The 24,009-nt window shown below is 38.4% G+C and overlaps 1 protein-coding gene across 2 annotated transcripts; it reads right to left on the bottom strand.

The window, feature by feature from the left end:
• Positions 1 to 3,712: 3,712 nt before the first annotated feature.
• On the bottom strand, positions 3,713 to 18,774 carry CALM2 (calmodulin 2). 2 transcript variants are annotated; one of them, XM_053586915.1, is made up of 6 exons: positions 18,639 to 18,774; positions 13,463 to 13,493; positions 5,994 to 6,137; positions 5,796 to 5,902; positions 5,246 to 5,381; positions 3,713 to 4,363 (listed from the first exon to the last, which is right to left on the bottom strand). In XM_053586915.1, the coding sequence occupies exons 1-6, from the start codon at positions 18,639 to 18,641 to the stop codon at positions 4,335 to 4,337; spliced, it is 450 nt and encodes a 149-aa protein (XP_053442890.1). In that variant the 5' UTR covers positions 18,642 to 18,774; the 3' UTR covers positions 3,713 to 4,334. The 2 variants fall into 2 exon arrangements, with proteins under 2 accessions (XP_053442890.1, XP_053442889.1); XM_053586914.1 differs by lacking the exon at positions 18,639 to 18,774 and adding an exon at positions 15,433 to 15,456.
• Positions 18,775 to 24,009: the final 5,235 nt, after the last annotated feature.

Consider the following 24,009-nt stretch of genomic DNA (forward strand, 5'->3'; position numbering starts at 1 on the left):
GGCGGCCTCCTCTCTCCCTGGGCCGAAGCTGGCGTTCGGTTGCTAGGAGGCATCTCTGGCCCGCGGGCTCCTGAGCGCGCGCAGGGGACCCGCCGGGTCTGTCTCCAGTGGTGGGGGAAGGGAATCCCGCGCACTTTTGAGGCCTCTGCGCCAAGCTGCGCACGTTGGAAATCCCTCGAAAATGAACAGGCACATCCATGTGGAATGAGAAAAATCTAAAGGACTCTTGAATTGCCATAGAGCCCTCGGTAAATAACTGCGTCAAGGGAGGCATGTTACGGGCTTCAGTGTATCCTCCATCTTCATCAGCTCCTCCCAAACCCACACCCTAGACAGGGAGACAGTATAGGCATACCTAACTTCAAGGCAAAAAACTCCTCCAAATAAAAATTCTTGGGGCTGACTTCTCTTGCCTCTCATTTGGGAAGTTGAATGAGCACTAGACACAGGTTTTGGGCAGCTGTGAAACCATCCTGTACCCTTTCAGCCTTTCTTAGTCTGAAGTTCAACATAGAAACATCTTTAAAACCAACCTTCCCTCAAGCTTCATTTTGTTCAACCGTGTTCCAAGGACTTCACATATGTATTAATTTCATTTAATCCTCACAACCACCCTGCAAAGGTTTTTGGATAAGGAAACAAAGACTTCTTTAGTTTAGCAAAATTGAGCACCACGCAGAAGTCACAGAACCAGAATTCAAACCCAGATCTGACTGACTCAAGCCCTCACTACCCACCACACCACAAAGTTTCTGCTTTCCTTCACAAAATTAAGAGTAATGTGTACTCAAATTCTTTTCTCACTTCCCTAAAACCATTTTATAATCTGGCAGGTGCACACACCTTTCAAAATTGCACTTCCCAAACTCGCCAAATCGAGTGGGGTATTTTCAGTTCTTACCAAGCTGGGCCTTCAATTTTCATTGCTGCCTTAATGACTCCCTCATTTTTTAATACCTCCCCTCCCCCCTTTACTAGGATTTGAATGATGACTGCATTTGCTATGATTTTACTCTGTACTTGTTTCTCTGTCTATAAAGGGGATAATAAATCAGTATACACCCATATAGGGTTATCATAGGTTAACTTTAGTGAAACACACTGAACCATGTCTGGCAACAGTGCATTCAAGTAAATGTGAACTGTCATTCATTGCCTTTAGGATAAAAGCAACATTTACAATCCAATCTTTTACCTCTTCTTCCAAGACCAAATAGGCCATCTGCACACTTCCATTGTCTCAACATATGCTAGTCTTCCTGCATGAAACACCATTCCCTTCTTTAATCACCTAGAAAATCTCAAGGGTCAGCTCCTCTAAATCTCCCATCATGTCCCAGAAGATACTGTGCCTATCTTTATTGGACTCGTTTTATGACAAACTGTTTCTCCCCTAATTTTAAATGTAACCAAAACATAGGTTTTTAATTCTGAGCCCTTTTAACATGAGACTAAAATGCTTACTGAGCAAATGACTAGTTTTCTCCTAAAACCAGTGATTGGATTACAGCAGTGCTTTTCAGAAACTGACATGCATGCAAACCATCTGGTGATCTTTTTAGAATATAGATTACAATTCTGGGGCAAGGCCTAAGATTCTGCATTTCTAGCACTCTCCCAGGTGATTGAGTGACTTTTCAAGGAGCAATAGATGGGAGACTCTAAAACGAATTACTTTAAAAATATTGGGATTCTAAATACATTTAACACAGCCTTTAAAAAACAAGGCACTGGATTTAAAATGAAGAATTAAAATTAGGTTAAGGAAACAACACCAAAAATTCTCACAAATCTAAGACACCGTACTTCATTTTTCTTATTTTGGCTAAGCCTATTAAACTGGCTCAGCAGACTAGGGACTGGTACCCTAGAGACTAAAAGAAAAAAAAAAAAAAAAGAAGGTACAGAGAAGTCCAGAAACCCACACGAGGTAATTGAAGAGAACATTTAGATGAGAAAATCGTCAAAAATAGTAACAGCATCATAGGTCAGTGATTTCAAAGATTCTACCCATAGAACAGATTAAACATGGAAAATGAAGAAAATGTCCCCTCAAGTCTTGTATAAGTATCACTAAGACTTACTTTCAGGTTAATCTAACAGTTCGAAATGGGGAGGGGGGGAGGCCATTTCTCTTTGAGAAGACTATAATAGAGTTCAACAGTGCCTCTGCTATGAGTCAGATCTTTTAAAACTTTTTACACTTATAAAAATTGGGGGAAAATACTTTATACTGAGGGTATTTAGCTGTAATAGTGATGGTTTATTGGTAGAATGACCTGAGAGCAAACATGACATAGATGGTGTTAAGAATTATCAATTACCACAACCCTAATACAAAACTAATATGGTTAATTAAAACCTAAAGGTGTTATTTTAAAATCAGTCATGAGTTCAAACCTGGTTGTTACAGAACATGCTGGCACTGAGATAAGAACTCATCTTGGTATGACCAGTTAACCTGTTCTATAAAGATTTCATCAACATACCATCACCAATTATGACATGTAAGTCCAAAAATGTTTCCCCTTCACCCTGTTATCCCCATTATTCATAACTTGATAATGTTACATAAATTTCAAACTTTTAAATTGGAAAAACACCATAAACTACCCAATTCTCTCATTTCACAGGGTCATACATTGGTTAACATTACCAAATGCCAAGGACTATGCTAAGTGCTTTACTTTTACTATTTCGCTGAACTTCTAAAAAACCCCCAAATCATACCCACCTTACAGGTATGGTAACTGAGGCTTGGATAATAAACACTGCTACAATAAAACTCCAAAGTCCATGCTTATTTTAACATCTGGAAAAAATACCTCAATGGCCAGACCCTCTTATCCTACCCACATACCTTTAGATTTCTCTTTGATCAAACTAAATTTGTCAATACATTTAACTGGGCCTCAGCAGTGTATGTATTTACAACCTTCCAACTTGATCACCCAACATGTGATAATGTAACATCCTCATTAGGATTATCAATGCCTATGACTTCCTTTGCTCTCTCTATAAAACATATTCACTAACCATATTTTCCATTTTCTAGTAGAACTATTAATAGTATTAAAATAGTCAAAGATAAGGCAAGTGACCTGCCAAATAATGAACTGACCCTTGGGAAAATAAAAACCTTGTGGCTATACTAACGAGGTAATAATTATACTCAAATGTTTTAATCTTAGCTCTGGTTTGCTATGGACTCTTTCATTAAGTATTTAAATGGTAGTTAAACAAAAACCCTGATAACCACCTTTGGAGCAGGTTAAATTATAGAGCAATCAATGGTAGAAAGCAAGCAAAAACTAAAACAAGGTGTAGTCACCACTTCCTGTCTACTCCTAAGGACATCGTTTTTGTAAAAGCGTGTTGCAAATACTCAAGAGTAACTAAAAATTCTCCTTTGTCTTATAGTGGAATTAAAAAAACACAATAAAAGATTAGGAAATAGAGGTAAAATCTTAATAACCCTCCCTCAACTAAATTTGAATTACTATTAAAAAATCATTGCATGGCTGAAGTCAGTATGGACAAACATGCTAACTAAGGTTGAAAAGCAGCATCCTCATTTAAAGCCTGAATATCCTGAATAGTCAAAAAAAAAATGTATCCAGATTATACCAAGGAGAAACCAACTCAACATTTTATTCTCAAAATTATAACACTTCAACAGTTAATTATAAATGACTCAAATTCAAAGCAACCATTGGGTAAATTGTAATTTTTTTATTGGAAAACAAATATACAACTTGGAATGGATTTGAGGCAAATTGTGCCATAAGCAGATTTTCTTTAAGTGGCTAAACAAAGTTTAAAAGCAAGTAACAATAAAAGAAAATGTTTCTGGTACAGGACCAGCAGTACAAAAAAAATAGTGTACGAGTACCTGGATAATACACCCGTTTTGCAATAGTGCAAACTTTTAAGTACATATTGTTGACTGTCCATAGTCCACGCAGAGTTACAACTCCACACTTCAACAACAACATGCTGACAGTTCCTAAAAAAACTACTTTAAAAAAAGGCATAACCCAGATGTTCCCTCATTTGACCAACTCCATCTAAGTTTAGATGTGCAGAAGGGCTTAGATATATCCAGAGTAAGCCACATGCAACATGTTACTTGATCAATTTTCTAAAATAAGGTTTCAGGACAATGACAGTAAGATAAGGATAAGGGAAGAAAACATGGAGGAATGAAGTCCTAATTACTATACATGCATATTTTTTTGACAGTAGTGAGAAACCTTTTACAGATAAGTTACAAACAAAGAAAAGGCAAATAAACAATTTTGTACAAGAAATTTAACACATTCTGTACAATGTCTTCACTTTGCTGTCATCATTTGTACAAACTCTGAAAAAGAAGAAGTACACAAAAGGTTCAGTCAATGGCAAAAACTGACAAAACCAATCACATTTACTCAATCACTGCCGTCTCCATTCTCTCTTTCCTCATAATTACCATGAAGTACAAAGAAAACCTAGTCCATTGCCAAAGCTGGAATTTCATAAAGCACAATTGTTCAGTTATTAACAAGCCAAATTAATGCTTTAAGCTATTATAAAAAATTCTTGACTGTCTTAGATTAGGCTTGAATTTTAAGCTACTGGGTTAAAGGTGAATACTGTAACTTCAGTGCTATAAACTAGGTTCAATTTTTAGAATTAAATTTTCTAGCTTCTACTGTGAAAAAAATGTAAGGCAAAGGTTTTGCTAGAAATCTTTTAATTTCCACATCTTGCTTCTTACTATGGCCCTCCCAAATTTACAGTTACATGATACTTTTGAATTGAAGTATATGTAAACAGTTTCAGACTAAAGCCAGTTAAGAGTAAGAAAAAGAATCCAGTGGATCAGGAGAAAGTAAGTCATCTCAATTTCATTTTAAGAAAATCAGTAAAAGTTTGATGCTTTCCCAACTGTTCCAAACATTGTACAGTGCTTCTCAAACTTTAAGATATGATTCACCCAGAAATCTTATTAAAATGCAGATTTCTAGGTGTAGGGGTGGAACCTGACAAAAATAAGTATTTCTAAGAAGTTCTCAAGAGAGACAGTGATGTTGCCTAGTCTGCAGACCAAGACTATGAATAGCAAAACGTTAGTCTAGGTAAGTCTGTTCTAACATTCCAATGGGGGGGGTCTGGGGGGGCGCACTAATTTTGACCTTATCAGATAACCAGCCCCTTTAACTTAAAAATCAAAGCACAGTATGAGGCAATCAGAGTGACTTACCTTCATAGTTTACTTGACCATCACCATCAATATCTGCTTCCCTGATCATTTCGTCAACCTCTTCATCTGTTAACTTCTCTCCAAGGTTTGTCATCACATGGCGAAGCTCTGCTGCACTGATATAGCCATTGCCATCCTAGAAAAATATTTAGTATAGTTTCTGAGTAAAATTAAGAGTTAAAATTTAGGAAACTATAAAGTTTACTAAATTTTGCATTAGGGGGAAATTTACTTTAGAAATCTCTACAAATATAAGATAATCTACAAATAGTTGATCTTCAAATTAGATGCCACTAAGAGCCAAGCAGGATGTCCTATATTTAAATCACTATTTCCTAGTTCCAAAGTCAAGCAATGCTTCCTTTGCCACAAGATTAATCAATACCTACATTATTAGAAAATCTAAGTTTATAATGAACTCTTAAAAATGTTTTGGCTTGATAAAGTATGTTGGGTACATCAAAAAAACAAGTCTTCATAAGGGGTCATATCACTTTCATTTTATCTTCAAATTAAAATTTAACATACACTCCTTGAATACCTTACCTACCTTATCAAACACACGGAATGCTTCTCTAATTTCTTCTTCACTGTCTGTGTCTTTCATTTTTCTTGCCATCATTGTCAGAAATTCAGGAAAGTCAATTGTGCCATTACCTAAAATGGTTTACGGAATTCAAACATAAAATACAAAGTAAATAACCACTTCTTCAACCCTCTCCCACCCCCTAAAATTAAAAAGACCTACCATCAGCATCTACTTCATTAATCATGTCCTGTAACTCTGCTTCTGTGGGATTCTGTCCAAGAGACCTCATTACAGTTCCCAATTCCTTTGTTGTTATAGTTCCATCACCATCCTTGTCAAATAGTGAAAAAGCTTCTTTGAATTCTGTTAGAAAGACCATAACCCAAGCGTGCAGGTTAGCAATCAAAAGTAAACTAAGTGAAATGTATTAACTCTTAAAGCTAAGATCTATCTAGAGATGGCAACTGAAATGAGATTTTGATTCCTAAAAAATTAAGTGGGAAAACTTTGTGACGATAATTCAAACATCTTCGGCCACCTGCCAATCATACCAGCATTCTCATATTGCTCTATTAGGGAGTTTTTCATTCAAAATTTCACAGGAAACTAATATCTAAGCTAGATAAAAGTAAAATTATTCTAGTTAAAAGAGGAAAAGAACCAAATTCTCAAATGACAGGCTTCTCTGTCACTGAAGTTGCTCTGTGGAACGTAATTCAAAACTATACATCTAACCTACACTCACTAAAGAAAAATAAGACTTATCAATACCAAATACAGATCTGTATGGAGTAAACAGTATAGTTTATTTTTTTATTTTTTTTTGTAGAGACAGAGTCTCACTTTATGGCCCTTGGTAGAGTGCCGTGGCCTCACACAGCTCGCAGCAACCTCCAACTCCGGGGCTTAAGCGATTCTCTTGCCTCAGCCTCCCGAGTAGCTGGGACTACAGGCGCCTGCCACAATGCCTGGCTATTTTTTGGTTGCAGTTTGGCTGGGGCCGGGTTTGAACCCGTCACCCTTGGTATATGGGGCCGGCGCCCTACCGACTGAGCCACAGGCGCCGCCCTAAACAGTATAGTTTATGTGCACTGTATGTTTAGAGTTAGCTTCAAAGGTTAAAATTAAGTCTAACACGCACTCACCTACTAAATTAAAAACAACATTTTAAACTTCAGAATATGCAGGCCAGTTTCCTTTTCCAGAAGGCAGAATCACTAAATAATCTATAATGATGTTACCACATCATAAATCAAGACAATAAAGACAATCAAGACATAAATCCAGTATCATTGAGAAAAAAGACAATTTAGATCTTTCTTTAGAATATAAAACTTCAAGGGAGGAAAAGTTAATTATTCTTTATGAACTTGTAAAATTTTGCTTCTAATTCACCAATCGATTACATGAAAAGCTGCTGGAGCAACACTCCAGACTATGTGGCTTCACCATTTATTTTACAAATGGAGAAACTAAGACAAAAATTAAATTTGGTATTGCAAAGTCATACCAATGAATTAAAAACAAAGCTAGTATTTTCTGAGTAAGACATTTCTAATAAATACTAGACTATCAGCAAGCAAATGGAAAAGCAGTTTCAAAGTTCATCAGGTCATTAAGCTCCTTCGACATATATCCATACATTTGAAAATACACTTAATACCTGCCAGTTACATTCCATCATACTACCTCTTCTCTAAACTCAACTAGTCTTCCACTGATTTTGCCCACTAACATATAAATATTTTTACACCTCTTAGCCTTAAACTAACTTCAAACCTTAAGTATATTTTAAGAATTTGTCCTTACCCCTCCTCCAATTTTAAAGGACAAGCTTATCAATTTTCCTTTCTCTTACAGCTGAAAATGCCAAGTCCAACACAACACCTAACTTGCCCAAACTATCAAGTTATGTTTCAGCACTTGAAGCCGTAAGGCATAGAAACTAAAAGCAGACTCTGGAACTTGATTGCTTGGGTTAAAATGTTCTATCTCTACTATTATCAGCAATGTAATCAGGACAAGTTACTAAACCTTTAATGCTTTAACTTCCACATTAACTGAGGATAAATGTACCTAAGTTTAAGAATTAATTACTATGTAAAGTCACCATCCTCTTTTATGGCTGCATAGTGGACCTTGTGCACAATGCAATGGTACATTTCAAATCTATTAAGAGCAAAGTATAAATGTCTGACCACAACAAATAAGTGATTGTTATCTTAAGAATTACATATTATATATCAAACCAGCACACCATACCCCATAAATGTACACAGCTATGATTTAATTAAAAAAAAAAAAAAAAAATTCTCCAGCTTGCAAGCAAAAAAAAAAAAAAGAAAAAAGAATTATCATGTGGGGCAACACAGTCTAACATGCCCATGGGTGGTGTTTACCTGGTTACCCCCATCCCCCTCCCCAAGAAATCAATATGCAAAGCACTTAGAACTATGTCTAGCTAATATTTAATAAGTAAATATCAAGAGATGATCTCATTTTGTTGCAGCATCCAAAACTGCACAGAAAACACTCATACCCCTCCTCTTGGCTTTCATAATAGTACTTTGATCTTCCTCCTACAGTATACCCTGCCAAAGGCTCTTGACCCATTTAATCTTTTTTTTTTCTTTTTGGACTTCTTGGCCATTTCATCTATGCCCAATTACAATGAAGACTTCTTACCTTTTATCTACTCCTCTCTCTTATAACATAATACCTTTATTTATGACTGTCTACACAGGATATTTCCCCTGGCTGATCTCAAGCAAGAGGTATGAATTCTATACACCCCTAGCAACCCTAGGGATACAAGCAAAAGCCAAAGAGCCACTCTAAGTCTTTCCCTCCTGAAATCTGTCAATAAATTTTGAATTCTCTGCCATTTAAATACTGCCTGATTCTTTTTTTTTTTTTTTTTTTTTTTGTAGAGACAGAGTGTCACACTATGCCCTTCGGGTAGAGTGCCATGGCATCACACAGCTCACAGCAACCTCCACCTCCTGGGCTCAAGCGATTCTCCTGCCTCAGCCTCCCGAGTAGCTGGGACGACAGGAGCCCGCCACCACGCCCAGCCATTTTTTGGTTGCAGTTCAGCCGGGGCCGGGTTTGAACCCGCCACCCTCGGCATGTGGGGCCGGCGCCCTACCGACTGAGCCACAGGCGCCGCCCACTGCCTGATTCTTTTTTCATTTCTACAACCAATATTTCGATTCAAGGTCCCATCATCTTTTGCCTCAACTATTCAATTGCCTAACTTCACTTTCTTTAAAGCAGTGGTTCTCAACCTGTGGGTCAAGACTATAGGAACTGTATTAAAGGGCTGCAGCATTAGAAGGTTGAAAACCACTGCTTTAAAGTAACCCACACAACTGTCTGGCTCCTGTTACTTTTGGGGACAAGCACATTTACTTTCTTCTACTTAAAATCTTTTAATTGCTTGGCTTTATTTAAATGAGGTATCATTGGCTAATTGTAGTAGTTTGCTGCACCATTATTACTAACAGTTCTTTTTCATTTAAATATTGTTTCCAGAGGAACTCAATATCAGAAGCTTAGTACCAAACTAATAACTGATTTTATAAAAACAGGATATAGTGCTAACCTAGATCAACCTAATGACAAAAATAGAACAGGGAGTTCTCACCTACAAATAGCAGGATTTGATAAAGAGATTTGCATTTACTAATTTTTCTTAAAAACAGGATATAGAAATATCTAGAGGGTGGAGAAAGGAAGAGCAGAGAGAGGGAAGGAGGGAGGGGGGTGGGGTCTTGGTGTGTGCCACACCTTTGAGGGGCAAGACACGATTGTAAGAGGAACTTTACCTAACAAATGCAATCATTGGTTTCTTGTACCCTCAATGAATCCCCAACAATAAATTTTTTAAAAAAAGAAAAAAATATATTATCTAGAAATAAATAATCTATTAGGGCTTGGACATAGCATCTATCACCTAATAACATAGGTTATAAGAAAATTTTCTAATAATCCTTCAGAACAAATTACATTTTTAAAGTTTAAAGTTTATTTCAAATTTCTATTTGTATTTTTATATTAAAGTCATAAATACCTATTAAAATTCCATAAGAATAAACCAAAAAGTCCAGCCTTTACAATTTACCTATACTTCAGAACCAGCATAATCTTTATGTACAGAAACATATAATTCTATACAATAATCCCCAGGAGTAACTTGAAATGTAAATTGTAGAGTCAAAACCTAAATAAAAAATAAAAAGAACTGGGGCAGCTCCTGGGGCTCAAATGGGTAGGGCACCAGCCCCATATGCTGGAGGTGGCAGGTTCAAACTCAGCCCCGGCCAAAAACTGCAAAAAAAAAATAATAATAATAATAAAAATAAAAATAAATAAAATGCAAATGACCATGTTAAAAAAAAGTTTAAATAAATAAAAAGAATCAGGATTTGGTGAGACCTTGGCCCATACAGATAAACCTAATAAAATGGAAATTCCAGATTATAAACAATGAAAAATAGAAAGGATATCATTAGAAACTGTCCAAAAGAAGTTGGCTGCACAAGGGATCCAAGGGCTGCCATAAAGCTGGGAGATACATAGGTGGCCTTGCAAACAATGTTTCCTTTGTTGGTGCATTATTAAAAGGACTCAAATGGGGATATGCTGCATTTGTGGTAGCAGTAAGGGCTGAATATTAGCTGGAGTCTCAGAATAAAGAGAAGAAGCATCACTGTAAATAAAACCTGGAAGTATCTTAGTGGTTTCTTAACACTTTCATAAAATCAAAATTTCTTCACTGTAAGCCTACTTGTCTGTGTGTTTGTCCCTTAAACAATGTAAGAAACATTTAAAAAAAGAAAAGCATAAAAAAAAGAGAACAGGTCCGTGCCTGTGGCTCAAGGAGTAGGGCACCAGACCCACGTTCCAGAGGTGGCAGGTTCAAGCCCGTCCCTGGCCAAAACTGCAAAAAAAAAAAAAGAGAGAGAGAGAAAACAGGTCCGGAATATAACTGTATAAGTATCTTCTATGTAATTCTCAGGTATACAGGACCTCCCAAAATTCATTCTAGTTATGCCCACATAGAGCTCTCACTATTATTCAAGTTTTATTTGTTCATTAGGAACCCTAAGATCCTCTCTTAATTACATAAAATTCAAGTAGGCTATCATGAGACAATTACAAAAGAAAAGTAGGTTATCACGAGACAATTGCAACAACAAAAAATCAAATGACCGTTCACTAACTTCTACTTATTTAGAAAATTCTGAACTTAATAATCCCTTAAAAGTCATGAATCAAGACCTTTCTTGGCACTTCATGTAACTGTTGCATAAAATGAAGGTTAATACTTTTATATCAGACAAACTTGTAATCTCAAAGTTTAACAAAGGTTTAAGTACAGTCTTCCAAATGTCAAACACCAACAACTAATGACATCATGGCAGTCATCAACAAAATTAACTTGCTCGTGATGTCACAATAGCTTAGAGTGCTCTTTAGGACCAGGTAGTATAAACAATTCTAGTAACTTCACTAAATTTTTTTTTCTAGAACAAGTTGTTTTTAGCAGAATTCCCAAACAAATCTGTAGTATTGATTACCAAATGCTGATAAAAATTAATATTTAGTATATTAATTATATATTCAATGTTGAATTGCAGGTGTGAAGCTTAACTTTTTTCTTTTGAAGAATAGGTCTTAGACTCTAAAAATGTTACTCGTTACCAGCAATGACAATTTACCAAAGAACAAAATTTGCCTTCTTCTCAAAGGGAGACATCAAAATATATCGAATTTGGGGGGAAAGGATTTGGGGAGAAGGCAGAAGAATTCTAAGAATAGGGTAGTAGTGTTCTAGAACATTTGTCTCACTTCTTTGAAAATGAAATTTATCCGTTCAAGAAAAATGTATTCAATGCTTATTATCATGTGACAGGCACTGGGGCTAAAAGACAAAAACAAAAGGTCCCTTTAACATCTCTTTTATTTTAGTCATAGAAGTTTTGGGTCCCCTGCCCTAAACATCAATTAAAACCAACAGTCTATGGAATGGCTTGAAAGAAATCTGTGGTCTAGGAAAAGAAAGGATAAAGAGAATCTAAGAATAAAAAGTTTCCCCCACTCCCATTACAATAATTTTATGATGGAAGGCAAAGACTACTACTAGTATTCTTTATAAAAATTCTATCAGTCATTGAGATGAATCCCCTTATATGTAACAGATACAAATCTTTGTAAAAAGTGTTGCATGTTTAGGAGGGTATTAACAATGACCATCAACTGTGAAAAAGGCACCTTTACACATTTACTACCCTAAAGTGAACATGCTGTATTGTGTACAGTAGGTACAACTACCTGATTGGGAAAACACAGAAATGAAAGGAAGATGGTCAGAGTTTTAGATAGCCTGAGCCCATTTGTGAAGGAGACATTATATAAAAGCTATTTCCAAAAATTTCATGTCTGGTTGATAAATTTAAAGTGGTATAACGGAACAAAATATCATTTCTGAAGCTCTGCTTATTTGCCTGAATGTAATTACCAACCCTAGAAGGCAAATTCCAGGTTAAGTCAAATTACCCAAAATAAAACCCACTTAAATTTGGTCCTTAATACCAAGTTTTCCTACTTTATATACTTTTATCAAGTATCTGTGATGTATATTTGTGAAGACTAGTAATTTCTGGTATCTTCCAAATTCTGTATTTGTGGGGGCAGGGAGCTTGCTTTAAATGAGCTGGATAGTTGAATTCCAACAGGGTTTTCTCCAGCATTTAAAATAAATGTTCAAGTGGTTTTAAGATCTCATCAAACCTTACTTACTGGCAAAAGTAAGTAAGGTTACTGGGAAAACTATGGCAGTTAAACTACATGGTGTTTGTGCTATGAAGCCTATAATAAGCAAAGGAATAGTTTGAGAAGCATATCACTACTGCAATTAATTAAAAAAGAAGAAAAATGTTCCCCAACATTTTTACATTAACCAGCCATCTTAAAGAGTTAGAATAGAAGCAAAAGTACTAATATTTAAATGGTATGGCAGAAAGACAACATGATGTAAGATTTTATGTAATAATTTCACATATATCTTCAGCAAACTAAAGGAGACACGATTTAAGAAGCTTCATTTCAATAGCTGTCACTACTTTTTAAAAGACAAAAGTCAAAAAGAATGCCAACTTTTGAATATAAGTTTTTCATTTAAAAAAGTTTTTCCCGATTGACTGACTATATGTGCAATTCTAAGGTTAAAATATTAGCTAATTTAAACTAGGGTAAACTCAATGTTTGTTTTCTGATTCTACATTTCAAGTTACCTTAGTTATTTCTTAGCCCCTTTTTTTCTGTGGGGACTGACCTGAAGTTACAGTGTTTGTTACTACCCCAAAATTCCTGATTTATAGTAAGGTAGCTTAACAAAAAATAAATAAATAAAAAATAAAAAATAAGAGTACTAGTTCACTACCAGGCTCCAAAGTATATCCGCATTAAACTAAAATGCATGTCTTTATGCTATTGCAGTTAGTCCCACATATCTTGTTTACAGTATCACCTGTCAAAACAGGTGGAATTACTGTACTACATTATGCCCATTTGTTAGTACCTATAACATACACCAAAGTCAATTCTTTCAAACATTTTATTGAGGTGGGTTATTCAATTTCTAATAAAATCCAAAAGGTACTATCTAGTGAAGTATTTCTCACCTGCAATCTGCTCTTCAGTCAATTGGTCAGCCTACAAAGAGATCAAAGAGATAAAGTAAATGACTTGAGAGTATGCAGATTAGCAGTTACAGAAACAAGTTTAAAAGCTTTCCAGGCGTACCATGTACAACTTTCATTTAGTTCAATATTCCTTAAGCAACAAAGGTGAAAAAAAAAAAATGTCAAGCTAAAAGCTGTCTTGACTCCAAATTTAAGACACACAAATATTTCACAATACTTTTAAAGTATACTTTAAAAAGAGCTGCCAGCTTTTACTCCTCTCCTTCTCACCCAGCAGGCAAATGCAAAGAATTTGGGGTTCAGAACACCTGACCTACAATGTTTACAAAACATTAAGTTTAGCCATACATTTTCTTTTGATTTACAAAATCTCAAAGTAAGCCTAAGGTCTGTCACGTTTTTTATAGCACAGGGACAGCTACTGACTTTGCTTTAAATATACTTTCAGTCTCACGCTAGAACCCATTATGTTATCTTTATTCAACCACCACACTAACACCCTATATATAATGGTATTATTAGCCCCTATCTTACAGACAGGAAATTGGGTTAACCCCTCCCCCCTCCCGCAAAAGTAGTAATCAACAGAACCACAATTAAGCATTAAAGTGTCAAACATACCCAATAACTTTAAGATTTTAATTCACAGCACCAAAAAATATCCAGGCTCCTTGTTCTTGGGGCTTTCATCTGTGAAAGTTTCACTGTTTATTAGGACATATCCTAATAAGAAATGGCCCCCTATCTGAAACCCCTACCAAGATGGAATCAAGTGTACTATAATTAATCCTTTCATTTATTCTAGGGAAAAGAAAAATAAACATTCCCTAGTTCCACTCTTTTTAAATCAACACACCCTTGGGGAAAGTTCACACCTTAAAATGAAATGGCCTCACATTTTCTCTAAGGTACTGCATGAGAAAATTAGAAAAGGAACCCAGAAACAAGTTTCTGTTCCTTGTTCAACAATTCTGATTTGACTATGACATAAATTCTTATTTTTTTAAAAGCCAAAGGGCTGATAAGTTAAAATTGAAAAGCCAATAAATACATTTAAATGCAAGAGTTACTAATACAAAAACTATCTACTTTTACTCCAAGTCCCAATTCTACACCAACAGATATTTGGTGTAAAGTCAGTCATACTTTTCCCTATGAATAGATTTAAAATCCAGTAAATCCACTAAGTCAATGTTTACTTTGTTATAACAAAAGCTACAGAGGATTTACTTTTTGTCAGATTGCATTTTGCAGGACTCCCTTCATTTCTAAAAGAATGACATGGTGAGAAAAAGCATGGAAGTTCTTAGAGTCACAGCTAGGATGGTATCCCAGCTCTGCTACTACCTGTGTGACCTTGGACATGTTACTCAACCTCTCATACTCAACTTTATCTGTAACACAAAAATACAATACCTGCCCTTGCAGGGCTGTTGTGCAAAATGAGATGCTACATAAAAAACTAGCCAAAAGACTTAAATGGCAACTGTTATTTTATATAAATTAATGAATTCACACTGTTATCAACCTTACTAGCACAATTCCACACAAAAGGTAGATCTGCATGCCATCACCAAACCCTTTGTAACAAACCTAACCTGTTCAAAGAAACCTGTCCTTGCTTTAGCGGAGAAAATGTGTGCAAACTGAAACCACAAGGCCCAACACAAGCACAGATGCAGCAGATGAAATCAGTCTGAGACAAAAAATGTTGAACACGATGTGTGGCAGGCACTGCAGCATGTGTGAAAGCTGAAAAGAATGACTGCTATGTACAGGCGTTGAGACAGTGGAGTCATTTTCTCAACATAGTAGGGGCAAGATTTGGGGAAGGATCACATACAGGAATGATGATAAGGCCTTAGGAAAAAACAAGGAAGTTAGCAAGGAAAAAAACTAAAATTGTCTAAGTTAACTTGGAAAGTCAAAATTTAAGGATCTCATACCACCTTGTGCATCTCCAGGCAAATGCAGTCTTACAACACACCATCAAAATGACCTTCAAGGAACAAACCAAGCACATAAAAGACTAAGTTACTCATATGGTTCTAAATTTTGCTTGGAACTTTGCACAGTGGCAGTATCATAGCCAGTGAGATTTATCTGAGGCACAATTATTGCTAAATTTTGCTTGTAAGGCTGTGAAGTTTTTTCTATTTACTACTTATGCAGAGTTCAAGGTTTTAAAATAAACTTTATCAGCAACATTCAGATTGAGAAGATAAAACTTCCTAACATTACACCTTTTCTGTCTACTGTAGAAACAAATAAATTTAGTTCTTGTGTCTATAGAGTGCCATTTTCATAGAAAGAAGAACCAGAAGAATTATACTTTAGGGAAAACTCAAGCTCATTAAAATATGTGTTTATCTCAGTAAGTGAAGATTAATTCACTAGGGAATTTACTAGTTCTTACTTCCTTATTTCTGCAGCTATTGATAGAATTTTTCCTATTGCTTTTGTCACTCCACAGAAAGCTTCAGTATACATAGCCCAGGTTCCCAAAGACCTAGTGAACTAGAATCTGCATTCTGGAGAACCACAGGTGACCTGTCAACACTGAGAAGTACTCATCTCTATTACATGAGTGACCTGAATTGAATACATTAATGTACCTAATCAAACATTTCCTAAATGGCATTCAAAGGAAGGTATAAATAATCTTAGGATTTATTCAGTGAAAAGTGGTAAAAAGAAAAAAAATTGATGTTCTTGACTGATTCAATGTATAAGTCCAATAGACTTGAAATGAAACAAACTGCTATCCTTCGCCCATTCCTATCGTTCATTCCCTGCTAGCACTACTTAGATATAACAAAGGCTTCTTCTGACCTTTTTCCTGTAGGTCGAGATATTTGTTTTGCCTATATCAAAAGAAGTCTAAATTATTTCATTACAGTGAAAAGATAACCTTATTTCTGACAGAACAGCACTTCATAGCATCTTCTAACACTAGAATAAAATGGCTTCATGAAAATTAACACCTTTACTAACGGTCCAAATTCTAGCTGAGGCCAGAACTTTCTGTATTTTAATAGAGCCAAAGAAAACGGATTTTTGTGAGACTAACAGAAACAGGCTTAATAAAATTAAACTCAAGTGACAAAATTTTCTAACCCTTCACATCTTATGTCATTACCCCAGTATTCTAGAAGCAATCCCTCTTTCAGTGAGCACATACTGACTACAGGTAAACTAAGGACATGAGAAATCTTATTCTACTTATATCATAGCAAATAATGTGTATTCTTTAACTTGATGTAGTCCTAGCTTAAAATCTCTTAATTATGAAGATACCCCAGGGCCATCTTCAAATAAGCTCTTAATGACTGTCAATTCAACAAAACCCCCAAAGCACCAATAACGCTGAGTAGTTACAAAAGCTTATCATTGGGCAAGGGACTACAAAATAAAGTTGTAGTTGTAAGGATATGTAATGATAATGTACAGTTGTAAAGATACAAACTGTACATTACCGAAAATATTTATCTGAGTCCTTAATTCAATTATCAGAACTGATTTGAAAAAGCCTTACCCTCCTTTTAGTTTTTTTTTTTTTTTTCAAGGACTATCCCATGACTTAGATTGTTGATTACACGCTTATAAAGTACATCTTAAAGAGATGTTACAAATTCAACCAGCATATTCAAATTCAAACTAAGATGATTTAAAATTATCACGACAGACCGAATCCATCAAACTTAAATGAACGCCGGTATTATCCAAGGTGAATTCCTCTCTCCACACCCATACAGGCTGGAGGTTTCAGTTGGCAAGGATCCCCAACTCCTGTTTAAGATGTCACCTTGCATCCTGGACACACCCATCGCTGTAACCACTTGGCAGAAGGAACCACAAAATAAGTATCACAAATTATCCCCCTCATTTTTTTTTTTTAACACCAAAGAACATGAGCGCCAGTCTGTTTAGGTGACAGGCAAATGCTTTTAAATTAAAATTCCCTGTTCCCCCTAAACACTCTACCACTACGGCATTTGACAATTCATTATTGTACAAATGAACTGAACTGTACGTTAACAAAATCTGGCAATTTCTATACAGAAATCCGAGTCATTTTCAAAAGGACAGGAGGGGAATACTACATGTGGTAATGGTTCTTTAACATTAGGAGCGCACGTTAAGTTGTGAATAGGCTATAGACAGTGGCTCTTTACAAAGGCATCCTTCCTGTTGTGGCAGTCACCCCGAAGCTGGCTTTCACTCGGTGGTTAACAGAAAGGGTCTTTCAGACCCCAGCTGGAGCCTAATACTTTCTCTAACAAGATGAGTGTTTCCAGGGAGCGCCCCCGGCTTCAGGCACAGAATCGTTTCCTTCAGCAACAAAACCAGTTTTAAAAAAAAACAAAAAACTTTTAACCATCCGCCCTGGGTGGTGGAACACGGCCCAAATGAAGAAGATCTGGGTTGCCGGAGGGGGCTAGAAAACTGTCGCAGACCCTCCCCCACTGCCCGCTCTGCAGCTCTCGCAGTCCTGCAGGTGCCAGCGCAGCAAGCAGCTGGGGCGCGAGCCGAGCCGAGCCGAGCCGGGAGGCGGCTCCCGGCCCCGCGCGGCGTCCGCGTGCCCCGCCCCCACCGGCCGCTCCCTGCGCCGCGCGGGTCCGGCCCACACAGCGCGCCGCCCGCCCGCGCGCCCCCCGGACCCCGGCACGCGGGCTAACGGCGGCGCCGGCGCTCGCCCCGGGGCCCCGCGCGCTGCTCCCGCCTCTCGGCGCATGGCGGCCACCAGCGGACAAAGGCGCCTCTGGGCGCCCACAATAACTGTCCGTTGGCAGTTTGAATCCGGACCCAGGCTTGACCTTTCGCGACACTCGGCCGTACGTTCTGTTCCCTCTTCTCACTTTCTCTCCTCCCCCCAGATACTGGGCTGCACCCTACCCCCGACCCATCCTCCGGCTCAGCCCCAAGGGATCAGCGCGTCCGGCCCTCCAAACATTAGAGGAAGCCCCCAAGAGAAGAATGGGGGTGGGGGAGCACCTGCGACACAACCGTCACGGGCGCCCCCGGTCCCTTTCGCGCCATCCCTCTGGCGAAAAGCACTCCCTAAAAATGCGAGGGAGGCGAATTCTCTTTAGTCAATTCACTTTGGTCTCTTCTCCCCACCGGCCCAGAGCCGGCAACTTAGCGACGCACTCACCATGCTGCAAGCGCTACCGGTTTCCGACACGCCACCACACAACCACTCTCCTAGCTCGCTGCACTCGGACTAATTATCCTCCTCCGCCCCCAGCGCCTCATAAACACCTCCCTCCGTCAGATCCCTCCGCCGCACCCAGATAACGGAACATCTCAAACGAGTCCCGGCCAACCCCCACCCCTCAAACTCTTCTCGTTATTCCCAGCTCTTTGGTCAACAAGGCAAGAGATAAAGGAAAACGGGCGAACGGATGACGTAAGTGGGTTTCACTCCCCAGCGAACCGTTTCAAGGCTGATGGAGTCGCCCCTGAAGGGCGCTACTTTGCGGCGCGGAGGAGCATCGCGGTGGCGACGCGTCTCCGATGGTCGTTGAGCCGGCCCCTGATTGGCTGGTTCGTACCTGCAATGCGTCACTCGGGCTCGCAGCCGCCGCCGAAACGTGGTGCGGCTGCGGCCGTTGCTGCTCGAGACGCGCTGTCCTGGCAACTGCGCCAGGAGGCAGAGTCGCTTTCTCTGCGCGTGGCTGGAGAACCTTTCTCTTCACCCATCTTTCCCTGACAGACGTAGACACTTTCCCTCCCCTTATTGAGGAGTAGAGGAAAACACCTACAGCCGATAATGAATGAAGCAGAGAGACCCCCATAAACACGTACCTCGCGCTTAGCCTCTCAACCTAGTGGTTTGGCCTCGTGAGAGCCACACAGTTTTCCATTTCACTTCCTCACAAAACCCACGGAAATCTGAGGAAGGGCAAATACTCAGCTGACTAATCTACAAGGGTCTCCCCGTTCGCCTCCTTGCCAGAAAAGTCCCTCAAAAACACAGCATCCAAGATGCTTGATGGGAGTGGAATAATAGGGTTCTGGCTTTAAGTCGGTCTGGGTATGAGTCTTGGTCAGATCACTTTCAGAGTCACTTAATCTTTAGCCTCACTTGTGAAATGGAGGCTAAAGACTTATCTGGAAAGAATATTGTTAAGAATTAGAATTATGTGAAGGTCAGAGTTAATGTAAAACGTTAACGTCCTCGACCCAGGGTAGGCCCCCCCAAAGTTGGTCACGATAATAGGCCTTCCCCTTCGTGATAAATTTGCCCTTTTGGATCTCTAACCTGATTTAAACGGATATTTTTCAAACTACATAAAAATTCTCTCCTTTGTCCCACTCAAATTAAACAAAGATGTCCATAATCTGGAATTTAGCAAACAGTGAACACCTACTATGTGAACTCAATTTGCATATAATGTAATTGTTACGATGGAAGGAGGCTTACAAGGTGCAGAGGTTAGGTAGGACCTTGGGTCAGCATAGAGATTCCAGAAAGGGTTCCTAGATGACTCCTAAATTAAGTCATGATAAATAGACTAGGAAAAGGCAGGGAGGAAAGAAGGAAACAAGTTCTAGGAGAAGGAAATAATAGTAAAGGCCCTGAGGTGTACAGTTGTACGGCATGATAAAGGAGCTGCCAGTGGTTAGAGCCCAGAGTAGATAGATAGCCAGATGCATTAGGGATGGAGGACACTAGGACGTTAAAGAGGAATAAGGCTTAGTGCTCAAAATGCAGTTCCTCAAGAATGCAGAACCTCATGTTAGCAGAATCACAGCACAGACTCATCTTAGGCCGTGTTAAGACTTTAAAATTTCCCAGAAAAAGCACAGGTGTGTGGACCCTTGAATCCTCATGAACAGCATACCCTAGCAAGCCAAGGTGAAATCTTGCCTACTGACAGGTCTCCCATTGGAACATTTTTCTGCCCAGCAAGACTCTTTCTGATAACAGCTGTCTACACTCACTTTGAAGATTTTAGTGGAATTTAACCTCCTTTAGCCAAGTTAGACAGTTTGTCACACCACCAAAAGGTTTTTTTTGATTTTTTTTTTTTTTTTTGGCTAGACTAGAGATTGGTTCTCTTTCAGTCATGCAAACCAGGCCTTAAATGCTCTTCCAATTAGCACTGGCAACCCTTTGACCTTCCTTTCAGATGAATGACCATTCCACAAAAAAAATCTCAGGACCCTCTGCTTTTATTGTCTTTGCTAATATGGTGATATAATGATGGTAGGTGAAAAAAAATTAATTAACTTTATCCTACAAATGATATATCATTGAGAAATAATGTTACTTAAAAATGGGCACCTCTGCTTCAGAATCTGAGCTGAAAATGGAGCCTAAGGCCATTACTCTGCATTCTGGTAGTTGGCACATCTTTATAAAGTGTTCTTCAGAAATTTGTTCTGATTCCTCCTCAAGTCCCCAGATGAAAGAGCCATCAATGATCTTACTTTCAACTTAATCACTAAAAATATTCTTTCTTTACACAGTACCCCATTAGTATGCAGTGATCTTAGTGCTTGAAATTTTTAGTGATGGGAAATTTAATGGCAAAATGAATAAATCACCTCCTCTGGAAAAAGAATTTTCAACAGGAGTGATGAATTTAACTTATGGTGACAAGACATCCTTACAGACATCCTTCTAATATACTTGTGCATGTTCAGAAATGTGTGTATTAAATCTAGGAGCTTGTAAACAAATATTTGAGAATGAAATATGTTTATTACAGAAGTATGTAAAAGTTCTTCCAGGCTGAATTTCAGTAAGGACTCACTTGCAGAAACTTTCTTGCTGACCTTTCCAAGAAGAGAAAGAAAATAAGAAAAAATTCAAGAGTTTCATTTAAAGCCATTGTGGTTTATGCATATCTGAGAGTGTTCCAAATCAATTTATTTATAGAGGGTTTGTCTTCCACAACATGACATACAGTGCTGCCTGACTTTGGCAATTGCCAGCTGAGAAACAAAATTGGTGAAACTACCATGTCAAGGCCTATAGGATGGTTGTCTTTCTCTTGTTTCCTCCTGACTAGTAAGACCTTCCAGCTCTCTACATTTGCTTCTCTAGGGAAAATGAGAATGCACTTCCTGTCCAAGCCTCTTATCCAACTTGCTGGTCAGAGATAACACAAGCTCTATCCTTTGAGCATTCATTCCTATGGCTATTCCTCCCAGCCAGTTATACTAATGAATAAGACTAGAGAGACAATCACAGTAGCATTCTTGAATGTAGGGCTTATGAATTTCTTCACAAGAGAAAGAAAGAAGCCCAACTGTCCTAAGGCGTCAAATTTTGCAATGAATTAAGTTCTTTCCTATGCATGTGAAATGGTACCAGTTATGTACCAACCTTGAAAGAATCAAGAAAGCACTTACTTTTTTTGGAGACAGAATCTCACTCAGTCATCCTGGGGTTGAGACGGCGTGATAGATCACAGCAACCTCAAATTCTTGGGCTCAAGTGATCCTCTTGCCTCAGCCTGCCGAGTAGCTGGGACTACAGGTGCTTGCCACAACACCCAGCTATTTTTAGAGATGGGGTCTCACACTTGCTCAGGCTGATTTCAAACCCCTGAGCTCAAGCAATGCACCTGCCTTGGCCTCCCAAAAAATTATTTTCTTGTTATATGGTTCGGATAAGGAGCCCTAATTGAGAAAGTTAAGCTATTCTCCCTCCAGGATGATGGGTCAAAACAGAGCTGGAACAAGAATCAGCCAAGTCATGTTTTGCTGTGACAAGAGTTGAAGAGTACAGGGAAAGAGCTAACTCCTCCAGACATCCTCAGTGGGTTTATGCTCACATACACAGAGGAAAGTTGTGGGCCTTCAGCTTTTATATTGACATACTGCCCTTCATTTATTTGCTCACTCATAAAAACTTAATGTTGATTTAGGGTGACTTACCTTCTGGGTTTGTCTGGGACTGAAGGGTTTCCTGGGATGCTAGAGGTCCAATACCAAAACCAGATAGTTCCAGGCAAACCAGACTGATTGCTCACTTGAGAAATTATAATCATTCATTCAATAAATACCAGTAGCCTGTTATGTGCTATAAATGTTTTTTTGATAAAGATGAGCACAAGAGAACATGGACATACATGGAGGACAACCTGAGAGACAAGGGGCAGACTTCCTAGAAGATGTGATCCATAGGAATTGGAACAGAAGTGGAGAAAGAGGAAAAGAAACACAGAGGAACAGAGACATGCTTCTTACCATCCCTATCACTAATATCATCCTCAGGTCCACTTTTCAGAAGGCAGACTGCACCTCTTGGGTGCACACTGCTAGGAGAATGGACCTGAGGAAGAAGGCTACACAGGCCCTGAAAGCAGGCTCTAGGCTTCTGAGTAAGAAATTCTGTGATTCTGGGGACCTGGAGTAGTATAGAAGGGTTTAGGGGAGTGTGGGCCCTGGGTGAGGAAGTCCCCTGGGCCTGTGTGCCCGGGTGTATCTGGAGGAAGGCCAAAGCAAGGCCCTCTAAAAGGGAGGCTAAGGCAGCCCTTCCTTGCCCAGTTCTACAGGCAGTTCTGAAAATGCCTGCTGGCAACTCCTTTAGGTTCTTGAGCCCCAAAGTATCACATCCAAAACTGAAGCCATTCTCTTTTCATGCAGACCATCTCTCCTCTATTCTGTTCTCATGGAAAAGCAACTTCCTTACCCTGTCACCAAAGCTACACTGAACTGGTATCTGGACGTTCTGTGCTCTTTCCCAATGTCTTTGATTGTGCTGTTCCTTCTGCCTGAATAGGCTTTTTCTCTTTCCCACTGCCTACTAAACATCATTCAGACTTGACCCAAGCATCACATCCTTTACGATGTCTCCCTAACTCCACCAGCCCCTGTCCTTTTGGCTGATAAATAATCACTGTCTTTCAAAATATCCTTAAAACACTTTATGGTATCATTTCCTTATAGGTTGGTTGCCCCAACTAGTTATGCTTGTACCCTCACCCCCTTGCATGACGCTGGGATATAGCTGATGCTCAGTAAATTTTGTTGAATGAATAGATGGATGAATAAAAAAAAAGATACCATTTTATATGCCTTTTCCTTGTGGCTTTTAATAAATACTCAGAAGATTTTTACAAATTATGAGTTGTCTTATAAGTAGTAAAAATCCTTTTTATCAGAGAAAGTATCCAATAACACCATTTTAATCTTATTTATTATTTAAATTAGCTTGACAATGCTAAACATGTACTTATCAAATACAGTTTTCATCTTCTGTAGGCTTTTTATGTCATCGTACAATAATTGTCCACTTTTTAAATTATATTTTTTCTCATCTTAGAGGATTTATGGTTCAGACTGTATTAGCCTCATGAAATTAAGAATTAAAACAATTAGCTGGACACATATCTACAGTCCTGGCTACTTGGGAGGCTGAGATAGGAGAATTGCTAGAAGCCAAGAGTTCAAGACTAACTTCAGTTATATGAGACCCTGTCTCTAAAAAAAAATAATTAAAGCAATTATCTATCAGATAATTAAGCTGAAAAAAATGTGTGCTTTCTGAATGGTGAGATTGATGTTTT

This window comes from Nycticebus coucang, chromosome 4 (genome assembly GCF_027406575.1).
Source record: "Nycticebus coucang isolate mNycCou1 chromosome 4, mNycCou1.pri, whole genome shotgun sequence".
NCBI classification, from domain to species: Eukaryota; Metazoa; Chordata; class Mammalia; order Primates; family Lorisidae; genus Nycticebus; species Nycticebus coucang.